This window comes from Staurois parvus, unplaced genomic scaffold (assembly GCF_062004578.1).
Source record: "Staurois parvus isolate SC_StPar_1 unplaced genomic scaffold, SC_StPar_1.0 ptg003262l, whole genome shotgun sequence".
In the NCBI taxonomy this organism is placed as follows: Eukaryota; Metazoa; Chordata; class Amphibia; order Anura; family Ranidae; genus Staurois; species Staurois parvus.
In genome coordinates this window covers 20,835-47,281 of record NW_028321058.1, presented here as the reverse complement: position 1 = coordinate 47,281, position 26,447 = coordinate 20,835, and the positions used below count along the sequence as shown (strand labels likewise).

Sequence of the window (26,447 nt, the reverse complement as noted above, 5' to 3'; positions counted from 1 at the left end):
GATTGGTTGCTTCTTTTTGATTGGATGCTTCGCTGGAAATGTCGCATTGAGCTGCCTGATGAGGTGCGGTGCGATCCAGGAGGAGGAGCCAATCAAATATCATAGACCCGCCTACCGGCACATGGAGTCTCACTCCTCCTGCTGCATCCTCCATCATAGACAACCAGCAGGGATGGTGGGAGCCTCTTTGTGGGTGGGCGGAGCTCTCACTGATGGGGGTGTGACCGCTGGCTCCACCCAAAACAGAAAGGACAGAACTGAGCCCCCCCACATGGGATGTAACCAATGGCAACAATATCCGGGGGGGGGACAATTTCTGCACATCCAGAAGAAACAAGATACAAAATATAATCTGGGCCGGGTCGGGGGGGGGACACTGTGCATGAGGAGGGGGGGGGACAGTCTGGGTAGGAAAGGATTACTGCTGATGGAGGCGGAGGATGAAGATGAGGATCTCTGGGCAGGAAAGGGTTACATTGGAATGAGGAGGAGGATGATGATGAGGAGGAGTGAGGATGATGAGGAGGAGTGAGGATGATGATGATGAGGAGGAGTGAGGATGAGGAGTGAGGATGATGATGCTGATGAGGAGTGAGGATGATGATGAGGAGTGAGTATGAGGAGGAGTGAGGATGATGATGAGGAGGAGTGAGGACGATGATGATGAGGAGGAGGAGTGAGGATGATGATGAGGAAGAGTGAGGATGAGGAGTGAGGATGATGATGATAAGTGAGGATGACGATGAGTGAGGATGATGATGACGAGGAGGAGGAGTGAGGATGATGATGAGGAGGAGGAGGAGTGAGGATGATGATGATGATGAGTGAGGATGATGATGATGAGGAGTGAGGATGATGATGATGAGATGGAGGAGGAGTGAGGATGATGATGACGAGGAGGAGGAGTGAGGATGATGATGAGGAGTGAGGAGGAGTGAGGATGATGATGATGAGGATGATGATGATGAGGATCTCTGGGCAGGAAAGGGTTACATTGGAATGAGGAGGAGGATGATGAGGAGGAGGATGATGATGAGGAGGAGTGAGGATGATGAGGAGGAGTGAGGATGATGATGATGAGGAGGAGTGAGGATGAGGAGTGAGGATGATGATGCTGATGAGGAGTGAGGATGATGATGAGGAGTGAGTATGAGGAGGAGTGAGGATGATGATGAGGAGGAGTGAGGACGATGATGATGATGATGAGGAGGAGGAGTGAGGATGATGATGAGGAAGAGTGAGGATGAGGAGTGAGGATGATGATGATAAGTGAGGATGACGATGAGTGAGGATGATGATGACGAGGAGGAGGAGTGAGGATGATGATGAGGAGTGAGGAGGAGGAGGAGTGAGGATGATGATGATGATGAGTGAGGATGATGATGATGATGAGGAGTGAGGATGATGATGATGAGATGGAGGAGGAGTGAGGATGATGATGACGAGGAGGAGGAGTGAGGATGATGATGAGGAGTGAGGAGGAGGAGGATGATGATGATGAGGATGATGATGATGAGGAGTGAGGATGATCATGATGAGATGGAGGAGGAGTGAGGATGATGATGATGAGGAGTGAGGATGATGATGATGAGTGAGGATGATGATGATGAGGAGTGAGGATGATGATGATGATGAGTGAGGATGATGATGATGAGATGGAGGAGGAGTGAGGATGATGATGATGAGATGGAGGAGGAGTGAGGATGATGATGAGGAAGAGGAGTGAGGACGATGATGAGGAGGAGGAGTGAGGACGATGATGAGGAGTGAGGACGATGATGAGGAGGAGGAGTGAGGACGATGATGATCCCCCTCCCCCTCTCCGGGCAGGAAGGGGTTACCGCAGACTTTAGTTGGAGAGTTTGGCGGAGTTTGCGGAGAGCTGTCAGCTGATTGGCCGGGGCTGCCCCCCTGTGGGCGGGGCCTGGCTACCTTTGGCCGGGGAGGGTGCGGAGCGCAGTCAGACATGATGAGGATCGGGGGGGCGCTGAGGCTCCTGCTGGGGCTGTGCGCTGCGCTGGGGGTGCTGCGGAGGGGGTGCGGGGCCCGGCATACCGTGCATTGGAACAGCACCAACCCCAGGTGAGTGCCCACCTACCCCCCCCCCCCGGGGCCCCCATCCCTCCTACAGGGGCCCCATCCTGACCCTTCATATTAGATACCCCCCATGGGACTCCAGACCGCATTGCTGCCCCCCCCCCCATGCTCCCCTCCTCCCCCCCCCCCCAGGGCAGGGAAGGTTCGGTCACCCGATCAATACCCCCCCCCCCATCCATCTGGAAGACCCTCCGCTCTCCCTTTGTCTCCGCAGAATCCCCAACAATACCCCCCCCCCTCCTTCATACCCCGGCTTGTGGGGGGGCGATAACAGCATGGATCAATACAATAAATGACCCCCCCACTGGGGTTAAGAAAGAGGAGGGGGGGCGGTAATGGACCATCAGTACAGTGAATGCCCCCCCCCCTTCTTACCCCCAGCAGGCGATGGGCCAATAATCACATATCGATACGTTCGATGACCCCCCCCTCCTTTTTACAGTTACTGCCCCCCCCCCCCCACACACACTTTCCTTCAGGAAGGGGGGGCAATAAGTACAGTGCCCCCCCCCCCCGTCCTGTACATAGATCTCTGCGCTATTCCTGGTACCATTTGCCCCCGCATCGCCCCCCCGGCCTGTCATCGGCATCGCAGCGAGCTGATTGCACCGTTCTGGCCGGAGGTGGAAAGTCGCTCTTTGAATCCTCTGTCGGCCAATCATCTTCCTGGATTCCTGCGATGGAAACCTCCGACCGGTGACCCTCCTGGGGCGATCGCGGGGCAGATCCGGGTTATACCCCCCCCCCCGACGTGGAGACTTCAGTCCTCTGTGACCGTTAATCGTCGCCCTCGCGGTCTCGTCCTACGGGGAACGTGCGCCCAAATCACCCCCATCCCCCGTTCCCGTTTTGCAGCAACAAATCCCCGTCTTTCGGGGCGCTTTGTGTCCGTCGCAGGAATCCCCCCCCCCCCCCCCGAAGGGTAAAATCTCTGCGCACAATCCCGGCGGCGGACGCGTTCATCACGCGCAGCGTTTGTGGAGTTCAGGCGACTTCATGGCGTCACGGCGTCGCCCTCATCCTGGCATCGCGGGGAAAGTTGCAGAAGAAGCAGATTTTTGGTGCTGGGAAAACATTGCGCCCCCCCCCCCCGCGCCCACCGCCGCCCCCCCCCCTCCCCCGTGGGCACTGCGTCGCAGGAAGGGTTTGTTGGTTTGGGCGCGGGACGCCGCGTTTGTCTTGGACCCGGCTGTGTTTTCTCTGGAGTTGCAGAATCCCATTTTCCAGGCTGCAGTGGGGGGGGGGGGAGGGGTGGGGGGCTGTTTGTCTTGGCCGCGTCTGCTGGCGGGGATCTCGCGGGCCGAGGCGCCGATTCGCCTTCTCAGAACTTTCTGTTCGCTGGAGTCGGCTCCGTGACGCGAATATCGCTTCTGCTGCCAAAACATCCATCTGGGGGGGGGGGGGAGGGGGGATTCGGGGACTCGTGATTCAGGTCTGAGTGATGGTGAGACCCTCTCCTGGCCGCAGCGGGTGGGCGGAGCTGGGAACCCTTCATCAAAGAGGGGCCGTCGGGAAACTCGCCTGAATTTATCGTCTGTCAGATCTGATCTGTACAATGTATGGAGGCCGAATATTCAATGGAAGGACGACCATTCATGGTGGAGGAGGTTCTGAGCGCGCCTCGGGATTCTGGTTATGCGGGGCCGGCCTCTGATTGGCTCCCTGGTTGCGCGGCTCGGGCCTCTGTGGCGGGCGCCCTGGTTGCGCGGGGCCGGCCTCTGTGGCGGGCGCCCTGGTTGCGCGGGGCCAGGCTCTGACAGGCGCCCCGGTTGCGCGGGGCCGGCCTCTGTGGCGGGCGCCCCGGTTGCGCGGGGCCGGCCTCTGTGGCGGGCGCCCCGGTTGCGCGGGGCCGGCCTCTGTGGCGGGCGCCCCGGTTGCGCGGGGCCGGGCTCTGTGGCGGGCGCCCCGGTTGCGCGGGGCCGGGCTCTGTGGCGGGCGCCCCGGTTGCGCGGGGCCGGGCTCTGTGGCGGGCGCCCCGGTTGCGCGGGGCCAGGCTCTGTGGCGGGCGCCCCAGTTGCGCGGGGCCAGGCTCTGTGGCGGGCGCCCCGGTTGCGCGGGGCCGGCCTCTGTGGCGGGCGCCCCGGTTGCGCGGGGCCAGGCTCTGTGGCGGGCGCCCCGGTTGCGCGGGGCCAGGCTCTGTGGCGGGCGCCCCGGTTGCGCGGGGCCAGGCTCTGTGGCGGGCGCCCCGGTTGCGCGGGCCTCTGTGGCGGGCGCCCCGGTTGCGCGGGGCCAGGCTCTGTGGCGGGCGCCCCGGTTGCGCGGGGCCAGGCTCTGTGGCGGGCGCCCCGGTTGCGCGGGGCCAGGCTCTGTGGCGGGCGCCCCGGTTGCGCGGGGCCGGCCTCTGTGGCGGGCGCCCCGGTTGCGCGGGGCCAGGCTCTGTGGCGGGCGCCCCGGTTGCGCGGGGCCAGGCTCTGTGGCGGGCGCCCCGGTTGCGCGGGGCCAGGCTCTCTTGGCTACGTGTGCATTGCTGGGAGAAGAGCCGTCTGGAAGCAGCAATTAAGTATCATTTCCTCTTCAGTTCCAGTTTCACTCTGGAGGAGAGCCGGGCCCCGCACAATGGAGGGACTTTCCTGTCCTGGCCTGTCGCCCCGGGCCCCGCTCCTCTGACTTGGCCTGTCTTCCTGGGCCCCTCTCTTCTAAGCTGGCCTGACCTTCCTGGGCCAAACTTGCCTGGCCTGGCCTCCTGTAGATTGTCCATCTTCTAGGACCTTGTTCTCCTGCCTGCTCCTCTCCCCGTAGATCTCTGTTCCCTGTGGTGCCCATCGGTCTTCCTGGACTCTGCTGTGCCGGACTGCTCTGTCCTCCTGCAGATTCCCCATCTTCTAGGACCTTGCCCGTTCTCCTGCATCTCTCCTTTCAGATCTCCTGGCCTGTCCTCTCGGGCCTCGCTCATCTGGCTTGGCCTGTCCTGGCTTCCTGGGCCCCCCTCTGCTAAGCTGGCCTGACCTCTTGGGCCTCGCTCTGCTGGCCTGGACTCCTGTAGATTGCCCATCCTATGGGGCCTTCCTCTCCTGGCCGGTTCTCCTGCACCTGTCCTGACTGCTCTTCTTCCTGGAACTTCTGCCTCCTGTTCTGCCCTCCTTTAGATCTTCACTTTTTCTCTTTTATCTGTCTTCCTGGGACCTGCTCTACTGGTCTGGCCTCTTCCTGGACCTGCTCTACTGGCCTTGCCTGTCCTCCTGTTGGTTGCCCATCTTCTAGGACCTTCCCTTCTTTGCCCGATCTCCTGTATCTCTCCTCCTTTAGGTGTCCTAGCCTGTTCTCCTGGTCTGTCCTCTGGGACCGCTCTGTCCTGGCTTGTTCCCCAGGTCTCTGCTCTACCATCTGTCCAGTCGTCTCCGCCTGTCCCATCCTATTGTCTGTCATGTCCATCCCCTCCATCTGTCTCCAGATCGTCCAACCTGATGGACCCACCATTCCCAAACAGCAGAATTTTTCCATCCCCTCCCAACACTTTCCCATCCAGGACTGAAGTCTTCTCTCCGTCCCTCCTGGAGTCCTCCTGTCCTTCCATCTCACATTGCTCTCCTATGGTTTGCCCCTGACGGCTCCTGTCCGTCCATCCCCCACCCCCAGTTCCTTGGGCCGCACGCGTTGGGTCCCCCGCTCCTTGGGCCGCACGCGTTGGGTCCCCCGCTCCTTGGGCCGCACGCGTTGGGTCCCCCGCTCCTTGGGCCGCACGCGTTGGGTCCCTCGCTCTTTGGGCCGCACGCGTTGGGTCCCTCGCTCCTTGGGCCGCACGCGTTGGGTCCCCCGCTCTTTGGGCCGCACGTTGGGTCCCCCGCTCTTTGGGCCGCACGTTGGGTCCCACACCCCCGCTCCTTGGGCCACACACTGGGTCCCACACCCCCGCTCCTTGGGCCACACGTTGGGTCTCTCGCTCCTTGGGCCGCACGCTGGGCCCCCCCCCCCCTGCTCCTTGGGCCGCACACTGGGGCCCCCCCCCCTCGGTATTTGAAGTCCCGGGTGTGGACACTTCAGTGGATTCCTTCTCCATAAACGATGGGCGGGATCACGGGTGGAATCCTCGGCGTCATGCGACAAGATCCGACACGTCTCCTCCTTCCGATACAAAACGCTCCCTAAACTTTCCTCCGTGTTTTCCTCCCCCCATTGAGGGGCGTAGAAGTGGGGGGCCCCTGGAGGTCGGTGGGGGCCCCTGGAGGTCGGTGGGGCCCTGTAGCCTCCACGTTGTCCCGGCCCGCCCTGTAGGAAACCTTCAATTAGAGGTCGCGCTCTGCCGCCGCTCGGCGTTTTTGTGGTCGAATCCCAACGATTTGACTTCTTCACCTCGGAGGATCCATGTTTAGCCGGGGGCGCCTTGCCAAGAAGGAGGGGGCCCAGCACCAGGGGCCCCAAAGCCAGGGGCCCCAGCCTCGGCCCTCCAATGGGGATCACCATTTTTATTAGAGGGATAGAATGCATCCCGGCCTGCTTTGTACCTCGCCGCGGGGTGTGTTGGCGCTACGCTGATCACAGGCCGGGCCCCGGCAGGTGCAGCGGTCACGCTCCGAGTGATTGGCCGTGTGTATGCCGCCCCCCCACTGGGGTTGGAGGGGATTTGGGAGGCTGTGAAGTGGGAGCTCCAGCTGGGAGGCTAAAGAGGGGCCCCGTAATGTGTCACAGCTGAGCGGGCTCTAATGTAAACCTCCACGGTGGGGGAGGGGCAGTAGCTGCATGGAGGGGCCCCCACTGTGTCTGGAATTTACAGTCAATGCCCTTCACTGCTAATGGGGCCAAACAAAAGGGGGGGGGGGCGGTAAAACGGAAACCGACTTCTCCATACCGGCGGTGTAACAATGGTTGTCGCAGAACGGGATTCACGACACGGGAGTCGCCTGTACAGTCCGGCGATCGCTGGCTGTCCGCGGAATCCGCGACGGGAGGGGGCGGAGCTCGCCGTGTGCGATCTTTGCGGTCCGACGCACCAAAACCTCCGAAGTCGCTGCGACGGCCAGGAGAGCCGCATTTTCGGGAGGTGTCAGGTGACGGCCACACCCGGCGTTTCCGGGAAACGCACCATTTCCAGCATCGGGCGCTACGTGCGCCGGGCGCAAAGAGCGCGCCAAAGAAGCTCCCGCCCCCTTCTCAGGCTCTGAGCTCCGCCTTTTTTTTTTTTTTTTTTTTTCTTTTTTTACCGCATTCGACTTGCGCAAAAACATGCGTCCGCCTGCCGGGTCCAGGGAGCCAATGAATGGAACTACAGGCGTGGCGTGCGACTTCTGTGCGTTTCCTGAGGGCCGGCCCACACCACAGAGACGCAGCGCGGCTGAATCTCCGCCTTTTTGATGCTTTGCGGTTTTGTTTTGTTTTTTTTTTCATCTCAAAAAGGACATGCGTTTATGCGTTTTCGATGCGGTTTTTTTTATGCGTTTTCGATGCGTTTTCGCTGCATTCCAGTCAGTTCAGGGCAGTAAAAACGCAGCCTGTTCTACGTTTTCTGCGCTGGGACTGACCGCACTGCTGTGAACTGCGTCACCGGAACCCGTATCGCCTGCCGTTGATGCAGGGAAAAAAACGCACCGGACTGCGTGTGGTGCGACCCGTCCCTGGACATCCTCGGACGCGTGCGTTTTGTGTGCGTTTTTGAACCTTCAGGTGCGAATGCAGCCAAAATGTCCCCCAAGTCACCGGCCACATCTCTGCGATCTGCGTGCAAATTTTTTTGCGACTTTATTGCGACTTTTCATCGATCTCTGGCGATTTGCAGAGCGATTTTCTGTTCTACGGATGTGAAATCGCCACAAAATTGCAGAAACCCAATCAGGAACTGTTTTGGAATTGGCGCGGTCGTACCGCTGCGATTTGGGAATTGAATGCGAATGACGCCGATCGCACGGCTGCGATTTCTGAAGACTTTTCTGCTCCTTTTTGTGAAGATTTTCAACAATTTCTTGCGATTTTCCGTTCTCTGGATGTGAAATCGCAACAAAAGTGCAGAAAAAGAACGACTTTAGAAATGGCGGCGCAGGAAATCGCATTTTCCCCCCCCCCCCAAATTGCACCAGAATCGCACGGGTAGGACTGGGCACTAAGTCACATGGGCTCATGCAACCTGAAAATCGCATGGCGAGTTGCACCCTATTGTCCGCCATTATCGGTGCGATTCCCGGCTTGGCTGGAGCCACACCCACTTCTACAGCAGTCCACGCGCTACTTTTTGGTGCGATTTGCGTGGAGCTCTGTGTCAACGTCTTGCAAATCGGCGTGTCCTCCGACCCTGGCGTTGTGCGACTTCGCTGTAAGTCGCACGATTGCGGAGTCGGGATCGGCGTGACCCGGATATAAGTCATCGGTTGCACGGCTGCGGTTTCAAATCGCGCGATTTTTGAAGACTTTGTTGCGACTTGTGAAGATTTTCAGCGATTTCTTGCGATTTGCAGCGCGATGTCCATTCTGTTCTGACTGTGAAATCGCAACAAAACGGCAGAAAAAGTCGCGGAAGATCTGCTTTAGAAATGGCGCGGCAGCAAATCGCACGTTTTTAGCGCCTGACCACATCACTGCGATTTCTGAAGACTTTTCTGCTCCTTTTGTGAAGATTTTCAACAATTTCTTGCGATTTCCGTTCTCTGGATGTAAAATCGCAACAAAACGGCAGAAAAAGATGCGCAGGAACGACTTTAGAAATGGCGGCGCAGCAAATCGCACTGTTCAGCGCCCGGCCGCACGGCTGCGATTTGTGAACTGAAATGGCATCTAATGAATGTCGGCGTCCTAACGTGCGATTTTCTGCGCCGCCGTTTCTAAAGCAGTTCTTGGGCGACTTTTTCTGCCGTTTTTGTTGCGATTTCACATCCAGAGAACAGAAATCACAAAACTTGTTAAGTCTTCAGAAATCGCGGCCGTGACTTTAAGCCGCCTCCCATAACGCAGATCCGTGACATCAAGCCGCCTCCCATAATGCAGATCCGTGACATTAAGCCGCCTCCCAAAACGCAGATCCGTGACATTAAGCCGCCTCCCATAACGCAGAGCCGTGTGACTGTGACATCAAGCCGCCTCCCATAACGCAGATCCGTGACATTAAGCCGCCTCCCATAACGCAGATCCGTGACATTAAGCCGCCTCCCATAACGCAGAGCCGTGTGGCCGTGACATTAAGCCGCCTCCCATAACGCAGATCCGTGTGGCCCCTGGATGGCGGGGGTCTGGACCGCAGTAGGATGCGTTGGGGGCGGAGACTTCCCCTTGGCGCAGGATTGCGGTTGTAGCGATTGGATCCCTCAGAGTCGCACGCTTCGATGGAATCCAGGATTGCGCCGTTCATCGATGTTTCCTGATCGCTCGGAGCGCGCCATTCGTGTGCGGGTTGGTGAGGCTCCTCCCCCCTCCGGAGATGGCGGCTGTGGTCGGGTTCGGGGGTCTCTGGCGGCGGGGGGAGGGGTGGGGGTCTCTGGCGGGGGAGGGGGGGGTCTGATTTGTATTAACATATTTGGGATTTTCTGGGAAGTTTCCTCTCCGGAGTCTCTCCTTCCATCTGCTCCCCTCCCCCCTCCCAGCCCCTCCCCCCTCTGAGCCCGGCCCCCTCCCCCGCTCTGCTCTGCCAAAACTCATTACAGGGGCCACCGATTCCCCTCCATTGTGCTGGAGATCGGCCCCACACCGCCAGAGCCGCAACAATGTAACCCCGCCAGAGCCGCAACAATGTAACCCCGCCAGAGCCGCAACAATGTAACCCCGCCAGAGCCGCAACGATGTAACCCCGCCAGAGCCGCAACGATGTAACCCCGCCAGAGCCGCAACAATGTAACCCCGCCAGAGCCGCAACGATGTAACCCCGCCAGAGCCGCAACAATGTAACCCCGCCAGAGCCGCAACGATGTAACCCCGCCAGAGCCGCAACAATGTAACCCCGCCAGAGCCGCAACGATGTAACCCCGCCAGAGCCGCAACGATGTAACCCCGCCAGAGCCGCAACGATGTAACCCCGCCAGAGCCGCAACGATGTAACCCCGCCAGAGCCGCAACGATGTAACCCCGCCAGAGCCGCAACGATGTAACCCCGCCAGAGCCGCAACGATGTAACCCCGCCAGAGCCGCAACGATGTAACCCCGCCAGAGCCGCAACGATGTAACCCCGCCAGAGCCGCAACGATGTAACCCCGCCAGAGCCGCAACGATGTAACCCCGCCAGAGCCGCAACGATGTAACCCCGCCAGAGCCGCAACGATGTAACCCCGCCAGAGCCGCAACGATGTAACCCCGCCAGAGCCGCAACGATGTAACCCCGCCAGAGCCGCAACGATGTAACCCCGCCAGAGCCGCAACGATGTAACCCCGCCAGAGCCGCAACAATGTAACCCCGCCAGAGCCGCAACAATGTAACCCCGCCACATGCCTTCCTGGGGAAAGGAACAATGTAATCGGACAGGAAATCTGCTACAATGTAGCATTCCTCCACTGGCAGCTCCCCTTCCCGCAGCAACAATGGAACGCTTTGAAGAATCTTCCTCTAAGAAGTAACATTGTTCTCAAAGCGTTACATTGTTACTGCGGGAGATCTCTACGGAGAGCATTTGAAGGATCTTCCTCTAAGAAGTAACATTGTCCTCCAATACTCTCCATAGAGATCTCCCGCAGCAACAATGGAACACTCCACCACAGGCGGCTCCCCTTCCTGCAGGAACAACGTAACGCTTGTTACTGCGGGAGATCTCTATGGAGAGTATTGGAGGAAGATCCTGCAAAATGTTCCATTGTTCCTGCAGGAAGGGGAGCCGCCAGTGGTGGATTGTTCCATTGTTACTGTGGGAGATCATTATGGAGAGTATTAGAGTAAGATCCTGCAAAGCGTTACTTTGTTGCTGCGGGAAGGGGAGCCTCCAGTGGTGGAGTGTTACATTGTTACTGCGGGAGATCTCTATGGAGGGCAATGGAAGGATCTTCCTCCAAGAAGTAACATTGTCCTCCAATACTCTCCATAATCTCCCACAGTAACAATGTAACACTTCGAGGACAATGTTGCTTCTTAGAAGAAGATCCTGCAAAGTGTTCCATTGTTGCTGCGGGAAGGGGAGCCGCCAGTGGTGGAGTGTTCCATTGTTGCTGCGGGAAGGGGAGCCGCCTGTGGTGGGGTGTTCCATTGTTGCTGCGGGAAGGGGAGCCGCCTGTGGTGGGGTGTTCCATTGTTGCTGCGGGAAGGGGAGCCGCCTGTGGTGGGGTGTTCCATTGTTGCTGCAGGAAGGGGAGCCGCCTGTGGTGGAGTGTTCCATTGTTGCTGCGGGAAGGGGAGCCGCCAGTGGTGGAGTGTTCCATTGTTGCTGCGGGAAGGGGAGCCGCCTGTGGTGGGGTGTTCCATTGTTGCTGCGGGAAGGGGAGCCGCCAGTGGTGGAGTGTTCCATTGTTGCTGCGGGAAGGGGAGCCGCCAGTGGTGGAGTGTTCCATTGTTGCTGCGGGAAGGGGAGCCGCCTGTGGTGGGGTGTTCCATTGTTGCTGCGGGAAGGGGAGCCGCCTGTGGTGGGGTGTTCCATTGTTGCTGCGGGAGATCTCTATGGAGAGTATTGGAGGACAATGTTACTTCTTGGAGGAAGATCCTTCCATTGCTCTCCATAGAGATCTCCCGCAGTAACAATGTAACACTTTGCAGGCTCCGCCCCTAGAAACCCCCAATTTCTGCCACCTGAGATCTTCCCAGCAAAGTAGCATTATTGGCGCCCGGAGACGCAGGGGGCGGAGCCACAAAGACGCAGCCAGGAATCGCTCTTCTCTGGTCGTCCATCGATTATCAGGTGATTTCTCCCCCCCCCCCCCCGCCTCTGATTGGCTCCGCCCTCAATCACCGATCCGTCACGTGACCCGCGTATTGTAACCAATCGGGCGCTGCGGCTAATAGCGGACAAAATCCTCTTCATTTTCAGACAGTCGGCTTTTTCCGTCTGTGATGTCATCGACCGTCCTGGGGGGAGGGGGGGGTCTCCGGCCATACACAGCCCAATCTCATTGTACAATCTCCTTTCCCGTCCATTCCATCCCAGTGATGTTCCTGGTCATGTGACCGGCAGGGTTGGAGCTCAGCAGCATGGCTGCCTCTGGTCACATGACCCAGAAAGTTGCCGTATCCGCGTCGGGGTGATGATTGGACGGGAACCTCCTCCACGTCGGGGCGATCGCAGACTCATCTTCCACCGCATCCTCGTCCAATCAGATTGGAAGGTGTGTGGCCCCGGCTGACATTTCACACTTCAGATCAGCTGCATGGCCCCGCCCACTGCGCCCCTTCCCGGGATCCCCCCTTGACCCTGTCCCCCCCCCCCCCCCCCGCTCCGGACAATGGCTCCGTTGTGTCTCACCCTCCTGGATTGCGCTGTCGGCTCATCACTCCTCACCTGCAGGGCGCGCGTTACGCCGCGTGGCGTCATGCCATGGGGCGAGGCGCCCTTCCCTGCACACCGCTTAAAGGGCCACCGATGGAGCTTCCCGGAATGTTCAGGCGTGTGCCGGGGGAGGAGGTGTGATGATGAGCCCCCCCATGTGCTCCCTTTCACCCCCGCCCCTTGCCCATCTAGGCGCTCCCCCCCCCCCCCCCCCCCCCTTGCCCGCCTGGGTGCTCTCTCCTGCACACCCTCCCTTGTGCTTTTGGGAGCTCTCAGGTGCTCACTTGTCCTGGTTCTCTCTCACTTTCTTGCTATCTAAGGATGTGCTCACTTGCTTTTGGGCGCTCTCTCTTGCCCCGGCCGTCCCGCTCTCTCTCCTGGTCCCGCTCTCTCTCCTGGTCCCGCTCTCTCTTGCCCTGGTCCCGCTCTCTCTTGCCCTGGTCCCGCTCTCTCTTGCCCTGGTCCCGCTCTCTCTTGCCCTGGTCCCGCTCTCTCCCCTGGTCCCGCTCTCTTGCCCTGGTCCCGCTCTCTCTTGCTCTTGCCCTGGTCCCGCTCTCTCTTGCCCTGGTCCCGCTCTCTCTTGCCCTGGTCCCGCTCTCTCTTGCCCTGGTCCCGCTCTCTCTTGCCCTGGTCCCGCTCTCTCTTGCCCTGGTCCCGCTCTCTCTTGCCCTGGTCCCGCTCTCTCTTGCCCTGGCCCCGCTCTCTCTTGCCCTGGCCCCGCTCTCTCTTGCCCTGGCCCCGCTCTCTCTTGCCCTGGCCCCGCTCTCTCTTGCCCTGGCCCCCTTGCTCTCTCCCCCCCGGTCCCGCTCTCTCCCCCCCGGTCCCGCTCTCTCCCCCCCGGTCCCGCTCTCTCCCCCCCGGTCCCGCTCTCTCCCCTGGTCCCGCTCTCTCTGTAGTCGGATTGCTCTGTGTTCTCACTCCACATGTGCGTGTTGCTGGTGGTCACTCATCGCTCTCTGCTGCGTCGGCACCTCTCGGGGTGATTCTGCCCCCCCCTCCCCCCCCTCGGGGTCCCGGGATTAATCGGCGGCTCGCTGTTTGTTTAACTTCGTCTTCTGCCCAGAAATCGTTTGAACAGCCGAGAGAGACGAGACGAAGCGCGACGGTGTGGGCGGAGCTGTGCCGCCATGTTGTGCGTATGGGGGGAGGGGGGGCTGTTTATTATGGGTGGAGATAACATTGGAGACTACCTCCCCCCCCTTCCTTGCCTACAGAGCTTACAATCTATGACTGCAGTTTCCTCCTCGCTGACCTCACACCCGACTCATTGTACAAATATTTACCGTCCAGCCCTGAGGACACACCGCGTGCGGGCGGAGCGCCACCCTCCGCTGAGACGTATCCATGCAGGACGTGACCTGGGGTCGGGAGGGGTCAGAACCTGTCAGGAGAATTCCCTTCACTTCCTGTTCTGGTGACACGACAGGAAGTGGGAGGAGACTCCGCCCCCAATCACAGCGCTCACTAACCGCCTCCTCTCCCGCCAGGTTCCTGAAGGACTATACGGTGGTTGTGCAGATCAATGACTACCTGGACATCTACTGTCCGCACTACGACCCCCGCGTCCCCGCCGAGCACACCGAGAGCTTCGTCCTGTACATGGTGGAGCGCGAGGGGTACGACGGCTGCTACGAGACCCCCAAAGCCTTCAAACGCTGGGAATGTAACCGCCCCCACGCACCCCTGGGGCCAATCCGATTCTCCGAGAAGATCCAGAGGTACACCCCCTTCTCGCTGGGCTTCGAGTTCGCTGTCGGGACGGACTATTATTATATCTGTAAGTAGTCGCTGCCCCTCCCCCTCCCTTCAGGCTCCTCCTCCTGTATGTGTTCGCTGCCCCTCCCTTCAGGCTCCTCCTCCTGTATGTGTTCGCTGCCCCTCCCTTCAGGCTCCTCCTCCCGTATGTGGTCGCTGCCCCTCCCCCTCCCTTCAAGCTCCTCCTCCTGTATGTGTTCGCTGCCCCTCCCTTCAGGCTCCTCCTCCCATATGTGGTCGCTGCCCCTCCCACCTCCCTTCAGGCTCCTCCTCCTGTATGTGGTCGCTGCCCCTCCCTTCAGGCTCCTCCTCCTGTATGTGGTCGCTGCCCCTCCCCCTCCCTTCAGGCTCCTCCTCCTGTATGTGGTCGCTGCCCCTCCCACCTCCCTTCAGGCTCCTCCTCCTGTATGTGGTCGCTGCCCCTCCCCCCTCCCTTCAGGCTCCTCCTCCTGTATGTGGTCGCTGCCCCTCCCCCCTCCCTTCAGGCTCCTCCTCCTGTATGTGGTCGCTGCCCCTCCCTTCAGGCTCCTCCTCCTGTATGTGTTCGCTGCCCCTCCCTTCAGGCTCCTCCTCCCGTATGTGGTCGCTGCCCCTCCCACCTCCCTTCAGGCTCCTCCTCCTGTATGTGTTCGCTGCCCCTCCCTTCAGGCTCCTCCTCCTGTATGTGGTCGCTGCCCCTCCCTTCAGGCTCCTCCTGTATGTGGTCGCTGCCCCTCCCTTCAGGCTCCTCCTCCTGTATGTGGTCGCTGCCCCTCCCTTCAGGCTCCTCCTCCTGTATGTGGTCGCTGCCCCTCCCTTCAGGCTCCTCCTCCTGTATGTGGTCGCTGCCCCTCCCTTCAGGCTCCTCCTCCTGTATGTGGTCGCTGCCCCTCCCTTCAGGCTCCTCCTCCTGTATGTGGTCGCTGCCCCTCCCTTCAGGCTCCTCCTCCTGTATGTGGTCGCTGCCCCTCCCTTCAGGCTCCTCCTCCTGTATGTGGTCGCTGCCGCTCCCTTCAGGCTCCTCCTCCCGTATGTGGTTGCTGCCCCTCCCACCTCCCTTCAGGCTCCTCCTCCTGTATGTGGACGCTGTCCCTCCCCCTCCCTTCAGGCTCCTCCCCCTGTATGTGGTCGCTGCCCCTCCCCCCTCCCTTCAGGCTCCTCCTCCTGTATATGTTCGCTGCCCCTCCCTTCAGGCTCCTCCCCCTGTATGTGGTCGCTGCCCCTTATTTCCTCAGTCTCCTCCCCCAGTGATCAGACTGTACATTGTAACTTTGTAGAAGGAGGAGGGGCATTTCCTCAGTCTCCTCCCCCCAGTGATCAGACTGTACATTGTAACTTTATAGAAGGAGGAGGGGCATTTCCTCAGTCTCCCCTCCCCCAGTGATCAGACTGTACATTGTAAGGTGAGAGGTTGTACAGGGGCTGATGTGTGTCAGACATTTGTGAACACGGCCAGGAACTGCACAGTCGGTTGATGCGCCCCCCCCCCCATCCTCAGTTTTGGTTGCCCCCGCTGTGTTTCGGAGTAGTTATTCCCCCTCGGTGGGGGGGGAGGGGGGGTTGCAGATGGTCTTTTTGTCTCGGTGGTCTCTGAGGTTAAACCCCCCTCCAGGCTCTGACCCCACCTGACCCCCAGAGGAGTGCGGAGCCCCTCCACTTCCAGAGTCCCTGTCATTGCCATAGTGGGGGCGGGGCCGCGCTCCTGGGAAGGTAATCCGATATCCTGTCAGACGGAATCCATTGTGCGCTGTGAGGAGGTGGAGCCAGGATGAGTGTCAGCTCTTGTGTCTAGGACACTTCTTAAAGGGCCGGGATTGAAATGATGTGTGTGGGGGGGGGCGGCCCTATCAGAGCATAGGAGTCCGGAGCTTGGCTGCGGAGCTGACGCTCTAATGTCTGTGATTCTTGGCTGCGGAGCTGACGCTCTAATGTCTGAGGAGGTTCTTGGCTGCGGAGCTGACGCTCTAATGTCTGAGGAGGTTCTTGGCTGCGGAGCTGACGCTCTAATGTCTGCGATTCTTGGCTGCGGAGCTGACGCTCTAATGTCTGCAGTCCTCCTCAGCTGACCAACCTCTCCCTCTGGTGCTGGCGGAGTGCAGTTGCCAGTGACCCCTGTGTGGGCGGAGCTGTCAGGAATGTAGCCGGACTCCTCCCTCGGCGCTGCGTCGGATAATTAAAAAGTTAGACACCCCCCCATCCCCCACGTGCCCGTCTGCGGGGGTCTGACCCCCCCCCCCATCCCCCACGTGCCCGTCTGCGGGGGTCTGACCCCCCCCCCCATCCCCCACGTGCCCGTCTGCGGGGGTCTGACCCCCCCCCCCCATCCCCCACGTGCCCGTCTGCGGGGGTCTGACCCCCCCCCCCCCATCCCCCGCGGGGTCTCTGCACCGTCTCGGGTTCCCGGTTTGCGTCGGATCTGATGGTCCGCTGACTCTGAGCTCCTCCCGGCGCCATGAAACGGCCTTTTGTGGCTTCACCGCCGATCCCGCGCCCCCCCCCCCCCCGCGCCTCCCGGGACCTGATGTCACCACCCTCCCTGCCAATCAGACGTCGCCGTCGTGGCCAGATCTCCCTCTGCGCACTCCGCGGCGGTCTGTATATTCGCCGCCATCGAACATTCGCCCCCCCTCCCCCCCCCTCGCTACGCACATTGATGAAATATTCGCCGTTCTATACTGCCGACCCCGAGATCTGTGTACTCCTGTCTGTCCGGGCGCCATGCTGGGACTTGTGGTTCTGCACCCAGCGGGTCACTGACTGGACATCTGGTACATATTAGAGTGTCAGCTCTGCAGCCAATTCCCCCCCCCCCCCTCTGCAGTCTGTACTCCTTGGCTGTAGAACAAATATCTGCGGTGTCTTCCCCCCCCCCCCCCCTTCCCTCCAATGGTCTAGTCCTCGACTGCAGAGCTGACAATCTATCTGTAGTGCGCCCCCCCTGGACTGCGATCCTCGGCTGCAGAGCTGACGCTTCGTCTGCAGTCACCCCCCCCCCCCCCATGGACTGCAATCCTCGGCTGCAGAGCTGGCGCTCCGTCTGCGGTCTGTTCCCACACTCCCCCCCCCCCCCCCCCCCCCCCAATCCCTCCATGGACTGTGATCCTCGGCTGCAGAGCTGGCGCTCCGTCGCTCCATCTGTGGTCTGCTCCCCCCCATGGACTGCGATCCTCGGCTGCAGAGCTGACGCTCCATCTGCAGTTGCCCCCCCCCCCCCCGTCTCTCTGTGGTCTCCCGGCACACGGTGATATTGTCATTTCATCGCCTCCATTGCGGATGACGATTTGCGCCCGATTCCCCGTCACGCAGGCGGCGCGGTACGAGCTGGAAATGGCGATCGCTGAGCCAATCCATTCCTCTGAATGGTACATTTGGGGGTCACATGACGCGGTTTTCGCGGTTGTTCCTCGCGCGGCGCGGTCTCGAATCGTTCGCCCGTAGCAGATCCCGGAGGTCGGCTCCGCGTGCGTTGGAGAATTGCGCTCATATCTGGCGCTCCGTAGGAATCGCTGGAAGTCGGTGCTGAGCGACGGACAAAGCGGAATGAAAGCCTCTATTGGTCGGATCTGACTGGGGGGCGGAGCCTGGCTCACCCTGTTCTGGCGACATTTCTGCCGAAAATACATTTTCACAAAAATTTATTACTTTTTTTTTTTTTTTTTTTTTTACATTGAAAAAAGTTGTAAATATTTAACCCCTCCGGCGCCGCGCTCCGTACTGCGGCGATCGGCGTCCTCCCCTCCCCCTCCCTCCACCGCCGGCCTCTAATGACTTTCTGATGTGCGCTGTGCCTCATTAACCCCCGACGCTCCGCACGCCCCTCCCCCTCCAGGTGTTTCCTGTTGGCTTTGTCCCGCCGGGCGGTCTCCATCGCGTTGCCTCGCTCACAGGACGGACGCCGCCAGGAAGCTTTTTTTTTTTTTTTTTCCTTCTTCCCTGTGGGCCCCTTGAAGATGGCGGATGGTCTGTCCTCAGTGGTGGTCCTGCGCTGCAAATGGCGTGAAAAGTGGAGTGAAAATGCGATTCCAGAACACGGGGGAGGGGAGGGGGCGGAGCCACATTACGAACAGCTTTTATGCGGAGTGCGCTCTTTGCTGCTCCGTATTTCTCTGATCCCCCTCTAGTGGCGGGGGGCGGAGTTTGCCTTCCTGCTGAGATAAGATCAGTTGGTCACAATGTGGCGCTGCGGGTCAGAGTCCGCGTGTGTAATCGGCTGACGTGACCAATAAAGTTTTATACAAGGTAGGAATGGCGGCCAACTGTCTGCGAACTAACGCCCCCCCCCCCCCCCCACCCAGAGGGGGGAATTAGCTTCTGCGTTTTTGTGTCGGCGGCTCTCCAAATATTTTTTGATTGACGTGCGACATCTCCGGGGCCAATGAGTGCTGAGCGGAGGCGTTGTGGCCCCCATTCTCCGCATTCCAGTCCTCCCGTATTCTGCAAGGTGCGGGCCGGTCCGACCGGTTCCTGAGATCACCTGAATAGGGAAAGTGGCCAGGCTCTGCGTCAGTGGGGGAGGGGAGGGGGGCGGTAATGGAGGTATGAAAAGGTCACTGAGAGGGATAACATGTCCTCAGGGGACCCGCAACCCTCCGGGGACCGACCCGATCCGCCCGACCCGATCCACCCGACCCGATCCACCCGACCCGATCCACCCGACCCGATCCACCCGACCCGATCCACCCGACCCGATCCGCCCCGAGACGCCTCCGAGTCCAGGCGTGACCTATAAATGACGGGAGACCTGTCTAGACTCACCCCTCCCCCCCCCACCCCACTATTATACCCCCCCGATCCCCCCTCCGTCCCTCTATTATACCCCCATCCCCCCTCCGTCCCTCTATTACACCCCCATCCCCCCTCCATCCCTCTATTACACCCCCATCCCCCCTCCGTCCCTCTATTATACCCCCATCCCCCCTCCGTCCCTCTATTACACCCCCATCCCCCCTCCGTCCCCCTATTATACCCCCATCCCCCCTCCGTCCCTCTATTATACCCCCCCATCCCCCCTCCGTCCCTCTATTATACCCCCATCCCCCCTCCGTCCCTCTATTATACCCCGATCCCCCCTCCGTCCCTCTATTATACCCCCATCCCCCCTCCGTCCCTCTATTGTACCCCCATCCCCCCTCCGTCCCTCTATTATACCCCCATCCCCCCTCCGTCCCTCTATTACACCCCCATCCCCCCTCCGTCCCTCTATTATACCCCCCCATCCCCCCTCCGTCCCTCTATTATACCCCCATCCCCCCTCCGTCCCTCTATTATACCCCGATCCCCCCTCCGTCCCTCTATTATACCCCCATCCCCCCTCCGTCCCTCTATTATACCCCCCCATCCCCCCTCCGTCCCTCTATTATACCCCCATCCCCCCTCCGTCCCTCTATTATACCCCCATCCCCCCTCCGTCCCTCTATTATACCCCCATCCCCCCTCCATCCCTCTATTATACCCCCATCCCCCCACCGTCCCTCTATTATACCCCCATCCCCCCTCCATCCCTCTATTATACCCCCATCCCCCCTCCATCCCTCTATTATACCCCCCTCCCCCCTCCGTCCCTCTATTGTACCCCCCTCCGTCCCTCTATTGTACCCCCATCCCCCCACCGTCCCTCTATTGTACCCCCATCCCCCCTCCGTCCCTCTATTGTACCCCCCTCCCCCCTCCGTCCCTCTATTGTACCCCCATCCCCCCTCCGTCCCTCTAATGCATTGAGCTGTGATTTGTGATGTTAAGCAGCCAATCAGAAACTGGTGTCCTTAGACCTCCCCTGCGGAGGAGAATGGCCCCCAGTAGCGATCCTTCCTCTGTCTAGCTGTGTCTCCTCCCCTCTTGCCGCCATCTTGGATTATACTCACACCGTGTTCTGTTTCCTCCTGCAGCCATCCCAGATGCAGACAGTGTTGGGGAATGTATGAGGCTTCGAGTGTCCGTCTGCTGCCGGCCCACCAGTAAGTCCTTCGTAAGAGAATCTCCTCCCCCCGCAGAACACAATCTCCTCCCCCCGCAGAACACAATCTCCTCCCCCCGCAGAACACAATCTCCTCCCCCCGCAGAACACAATCTCCTCCCCCCGCAGAACACAATCTCCTCCCCCGCAGAACACAATCTCCTCCCCCCGCAGAACAATCTCCTCCCCCCGCAGAACAATCTCCTCCCCCGCAGAACCCACACCCTGAATTCCTCCATCACTGATGGCAGATCTGGGAACTGATTTGTCTGCCTGCAGTGAGAACTGTGTGTGTTGCTCCCGCAGTATTGGAGTGGTTGGTACGGTGCAACACATGCAGTCCTTATTTCAGACGTGTCCCCCAGGCCTTCAGAGCCGACAATCTAAGTAATCTGATACTGACGGCTTTTTTTTATATATTTATTTGGGGACCCCCTTAGAGTCACCCCCGGGGGGAACCCTCTCCTCTGATATCTAACGCCTCTCTATTTCCCAGCTGTGCGGCCGCTGACCGAGGTCCCGAAGTCTGAGCCCAGAGGAGGGTCCCCTGGAGGAGGGAGGCTGCCCTCTCAAGGAGGTGAGTGGATAAGCAGGAGTGGAGGTCTGACAGTGGGGGAGGGAGAGTAGCTAAGCGGGGGTGGCGGCCTTATGGTGGGGGAGGGAGAGTAGATAAGCGGGGGTGGCCTAAGCGTGGGGGAGGGAGAGTAGATAAGTGGGGATGGTGGTCTAATGGTGGGGGAGGGAGAGTAGATAAGTGGGGGTGGGTGGTCTTAGCGTGGGGGAGGGAGAGTAGATAAGCGGGGGTGGTGGCATTATGGTGGGGGAGGGAGAGTAGATAATAGGGGGTGGCGTTATGGTGGGGGAGGGAGAGTAGATAATAGGGGGTGGCGTTATGGTGGGGGAGGGAGAGTAGATAATAGGGGGTGGCGTTATGGTGGGGGAGGGAGAGTAGATAATAGGGGGCAGCGGCCTTATAGTGGGGGAGGGAGAGTAGATAAGCGGGGGTGGTGGCGTTATGGTGGGGGAGGGAGAGTAGATAAGCGGGGGTGGTGGCGTTATGGTGGGGGAGGGAGAGTAGATAATAGGGGGTGCTGGTCTAAGCGTGGGGGAGGGAGAGTACATAAGCGGAGGTGGCAGCCTTATGGTGGGGGAGGGAGAATAGATAAGCGGGGGTGGCGGCCTTATGGTGGGGGAGGGAGAGTAGATAAGCGGGGGTGGCGGCGTTATGGTGGAGGAGGGACAGTAGATAAGCGGGGGGGTTGTGGTCTTAACGTGGGGGAGGGAGAGTACATAAGCGGGGGTGGCGACCTTATGGTGGGGGAGGGAGAGTAGATAAGCGGGGGTGGCGGCATTATCGTGGGGGAGGGAGAATAGATAAGTGGGGGTGGTGGTGTTATGGTGAGGGAGGGAGAGTAGATAAGCGGGGGTGTGGTTGGGGGGGGGGGTCAGTGCGCAACACTTAGGTTAACAGCCCTTGACCACCATTGTTCTGTCCTTTTTTTTTTTTAAATCCCCTTAACCTTCTGTGGGGTCCGGGGCCCCCAACGGCCGGGCACCAGTGCGGAAATTCTTAGTTATCTCCCTGCATGTGGCCCCTCCCTCTCAGTTGTGGGCGTGTCCCTAGTATGGGTGGTCGGTGAATGGCAGCTTCCTGCTGAGGCTTCTCACTCAGGATTAATATGGATTCCATTTAAAGGGGAACTCCGGAGGGAAGTTTTGGGTCACAAAGTTGCAATATTTTTGTTTCTCTCCTCAGGATATCCCCGGGACAGGAACTCCTCCTTCCAGATCCACGTCTCTCCGCTCCTCCTCACGCTCTGCCTCTTCCTCCTCGTCTGCTTCTGACGCGCGATCCCCGAGGAGCGGACTGTGTGGCCCCGCCGCACCGCCCCTTCCCCTCCCCCCACTCCGGAGCCAACATTATGGAATCGGACCCTTGGCCCCTCCCCCGCTCTGGATCTATTGTGCCATTTTCATTGTTCCGCGGGGGGCGGAGACGTTCCTGGACACGCCCTGCGGAGTTCCGACAGCCGGATCAGTTGCACATTTTTCATTTTTTTTTAAGTTAAGGAGAACTCCGGACTCCTCCCGGCAGAAATATCTATTTTTTTACAAAAACTGAGTTTAGAAATTCAGCACTTTATGGCGAGAAGCGAAATGTTGCGTTTTTTTTATGGAGGAAACCTTCCCTTTTGTGCCTTGATGAACAATGACCCCGCCCCCAAAGTGGATGACCGGCCCCCTGGCTGTAGAGACCTCCCGCTTGGCAGGATGAGACACTGGCTCCGCCTCTTGCAGCTCCAAGCTCCGCCTGTGCTGCAGGTAGGTGCAAACCGCGATAAGTCCTCCACCCTGAACTGTACATAAATGGTGACTCTGCCCCTCCCCCTCAGAGCCTGGTCTCATGACCCCGCCCCTGAGGCACCGGTCATGTGATCTCATTGTGTCTGTCTCTTCCCTTGCAGTGTGTGTGGTCCCCTCAGTCGCAGCGTTCCGGGAGGGCGATCGCACCGAGAGGTTTCCTCACCAAAGAGGCGGAGCCATCAGCGGGTTACCAATCATTGGCTGCGGATGGAAAGGGGGCGTCGGCTATGTTGGGAACCTCGCAGGTGGAGGAGAACTCGCTCACAACAATCGGATTGGATCACCGCCAGCGTCACGCGTCTGATGGACAGGCGATGGATTTCTAGAACTTTCCACCCCATTCACTGCCCCTCCCCCCCATGCTGGGCTCCGCCCCCGCGGGGCGCTATGTTCTCTGGAGAACAGGATGTGTCTTCCGTGAAGATGACGTGTTCAGTATTTGGCCTGTTTACAGAATTTTGTATAGATTTATGTGGAGAATATTTTTTTTTTTCTTTTATTAGAAACTGAGCCAAAAATAAAAAAAAATATTGTGACCACATGACCTCCCCGCCGTGCCTGGAACGCCCCCAACGCTGCGCGAGTCGCATACATGGCGTGCAATGTGCTGCAGGAACATTATACATGGGGTGCAATGTGCTGCAGGAACATTATACATGGGGTGCAATGTGCTGCAGGAACATTATATATGGGGTGCAATGTGCTGCAGGAACATTATACATGGGGTGCAATGTGCTGCAGGAACATTATATATGGGGTGCAATGTGCTGCAGGAACATTATACATGGCGTGCAATGTGCTGCAGGAACATTATACATGGCGTGCAATGTGCTGCAGGAACATTATATATGGGGTGCAATGTGCTGCAGGAACATTATACATGGGGTGCAATGTGCTGCAGGAACATTATACATGGGGTGCAATGTGCTGCAGGAACATTATACATGGGGTGCAATGTGCTGCAGGAACATTATACATGGGGTGCAATGTGCTGCAGGAACATTAAATATGGGGTGCAATGTGCTGCCAGACCAATATACATGGGGTGCAATGTGCTGCAGGAACATTATACATGGGGTGCAATGTGCTGCCGGACCAATATACATGGGGTGCAATGTGCTGCCGGACCAATATATATGGGGTGCAATGTGCTGCAGGAACATTATACATGGGGTGCAATGTGCTGCAGGAACATTATACATGGGGTGCAATGTGCTGCAGGAACATTATACATGGGGTGCAGTGTGTTGCAGGAACATTATACATGTTGAAATGTGCTGCTGGAGTGTTATATATGGGGTGCAATGTGCTGCAGGTTTTATTTATATATATATAATCAATATACTGCAGGTTTGTTATACGGGGATTGGGATGTGATATTCTGCAGGAGTATTAACGGGGTGCAATGTTCTGCAGGTTTATTATACAGGGATTGGGATGTGATGTACTGCAGGAGTATTATACACTGGGTGCGATGTGCTCCGGTAGTGTTTATACATGGGGTGCGATGTGCTGCAGGGGTATTTCCATGGGGTGCAACATACTGATGACTTGTGATACATGAATGGAGGTGCTGTTGGGCCCTTGTCCTGTACAGCGGGGGGTGCAATGTGCTGCAGGTGTGTATAACTGGTGCCCATAAGATACAATGTAGTACAGGGTTAGTATTGGTGGGGTGTAATATGCTGCAGGCTGTACAGGGGGAGCGATGTGCTGTGTGTTATCAGCTCTGTACAGTGTAATCTTGGGTCATTATACATGAGGTGCGATGTGCTGCAGGACCAGTCATTCATGCGGGTGCAATATGCTGCAGATATATGATTGGTATACCGCAGCCACAATGTACATCAGGGATGGAACGCAATGTGCTGCAGAAGTGTCATACATGGGGTGCAATGTGCTGCAGGTTTATTATGCAGAGATTGGGATGCGATGTGCTGCAGCGTCATACATGGGGTGTAATGTGCTGCAGGTTTCCCATCCGTAGGACATGGGTGCAATGTGCTGCAGGTTTATTATAGAGATTGGGATGCGATGTGCTGCAGGAGTGTTGTACATGGGGTGCAATGTAGTGCAGGAGTATTATAGATGAGGTGCGATGTGCTGCGTGGCCAATCATGCGGGTGTAATATGCTGCAGATATATAATATTTGATATACCGGAGCCTCAATGTTCCCCAGGGAAAGAAATGATGGGATGCAATGTGCTGCAGGAGTGTTCTACATGGGGTGTAATGTGCTGCAGAGTTGTTATAGATTGGGTGCAATGTGCTGAAGGAGTGTCATACATGAGGTGCGATGTGCTGCAGGGCCATTATTTTCAAATGGGGTGTAATGTGCTGCAGGAGTATTATACATGAGGTGCGATGTGCTGCAGAGCCAGTCATTAATGCGGGTGTAATATGCTGCAGATATATAATTTGGTATACAGGAGCCTCAGTGTACACCAGGGATGGAATTGATGGGGTGCGATGTGCTGCAGAAGTGTCATACACGGGGTGCAATGTGCTGCAGGTCTATTATGCAGAGATTGGGATGCGATGTGCTGCAGCGTCATACATGGGGTGTAATGTGCTGCAGGTTTCCCATCCGTAGGACATGGATGCAATGTACTGCATGAGTATTATAGATGAGGTGCGATGTGCTGCATGGCCAATCATGCGGGTGTAATATGCTGCAGATATATAATATTTGATATACCGGAGCCTCAGTGTACACCAGGGAAAGAAATGATGGGATGCGATGTACTGCAGCGTTGTTATGGATTGGGTGCAATGTGCTGCAGGAGTGTCATACATGGGGTGCGATGTACTGCAGGGCCATTATTTTCAAATGGGGTGTAATGTGCTGCAGGAGTATTCTACATGAGGTGCGATGTGCTGCAGGGCCATTCATGCGGGTGTAATATGCTGCAGATATATAATTTGGTATACAGGAGCCTCAGTGTACCCCAGGGATGGAATTGATGATGGGGTGCGATGTTCTGCAGGGCCATTATTTTCAAATGGAGGGGTGCAATGTGCTGCAGAATTATCCTCCCCCCCCCCCCCCCCCATTGGATATTGTGAAATGAAGTGTGGCGGGGGGTGCGGGGCCCTCCTTGCTGGCGGGGGGTGCGGGGCCCTCATTGCTGGCGGGGGGTGCGGGGCCCTCCTTGCTGGCGGGGGGTGCGGGGCCCTCCTTGCTGGCGGTGGGGTGCGGGGCCCTCATTGCTGGCGGGGGGTGCGGGGCCCTCCTTGCTGGCGGGGGGTGCGGGGCCCTCATTGCTGGCGGGGGGTGCGGGGCCCTCCTTGCTGGCGGTGGGGCCCTCCTTGCTGGCGGTGGGTGCGGGTCCCTCCTTGCTGGCGGGGGGTGCGGGGCCCTCCTTGCTGGCGGGGGGGTGCGGGGCCCTCCTTGCTGGCGGGGGGTGCGGGGCCCTCCTTGCTGGCGGTGGGGTGCGGGGCCCTCATTGCTGGCGGGGGGTGCGGGGCCCTCCTTGCTGGCGGTGGGGTGCGGGGCCCTCATTGCTGGCGGGGGGTGCGGGGCCCTCCTTGCTGGCGGGGGGTGCGGGGCCCTCATTGCTGGCGGTGGGGTGCGGGGCCCTCATTGCTGGCGGGGGGTGCGGGGCCCTCCTTGCTGGCGGTGGGGCCCTCCTTGCTGGCGGTGGGTGCGGGGCCCTCCTTGCTGGCGGGGGGGTGCGGGGCCCTCATTGCTGGCGGGGGGGTGCGGGGCCCTCCTTGCTGGCGGGGGGTGCGGGGCCCTCCTTGCTGGCGGTGGGGTGCGGGGCCCTCCTTGCTGGCGGGGGGGCTCCCCCTGCTGGCGGCACTCCTGTGGGAATCCTCCTCTCTGATCTCCAGGAATCCCTCTAATCCGGACGCGGCAGTTAAAGGGCCATTCATTGATCTCGGGTATCAAAGCGCGTCGCTGCGCCGTTCCCGGGGGGGGGGGGAGGGGTGTCGCCCTTTAATTGGCTGCCGGGGATTTAACAGGTGAAATGGAAATCGC

General features: G+C 59.0%; 1 protein-coding gene across 1 annotated transcript; it reads left to right on the top strand.

The window, feature by feature from the left end:
• Window positions 1-1,966: 1,966 nt before the first annotated feature.
• On the top strand, window positions 1,967-23,005 carry LOC149428402 (ephrin-A4-like). Its single transcript, XM_089667459.1, has 6 exons — window positions 1,967-2,082; window positions 13,901-14,190; window positions 20,033-20,101; window positions 20,597-20,677; window positions 21,857-22,422; window positions 22,566-23,005. Exons 1-5 carry the CDS (start codon window positions 1,967-1,969, stop codon window positions 21,943-21,945), a joined length of 645 nt encoding a protein of 214 aa, XP_089523585.1. The 3' UTR covers window positions 21,946-22,422; window positions 22,566-23,005.
• Window positions 23,006-26,447: the final 3,442 nt, after the last annotated feature.

Coding starts and splice junctions, on each gene's coding strand:
- LOC149428402 (XM_089667459.1), top strand. CDS start 1,967: ATGATGAGGATCGGGGGGGCGCTGAGGCTCCTGCTGGGGCTGTGCGCT. Junction 2,083..13,900: donor TGGAACAGCACCAACCCCAG/GTGAGTGCCCAC, acceptor CTCTCCCGCCAG/GTTCCTGAAGGACTATACGG. Junction 14,191..20,032: donor GACGGACTATTATTATATCT/GTAAGTAGTCGC, acceptor TTCCTCCTGCAG/CCATCCCAGATGCAGACAGT.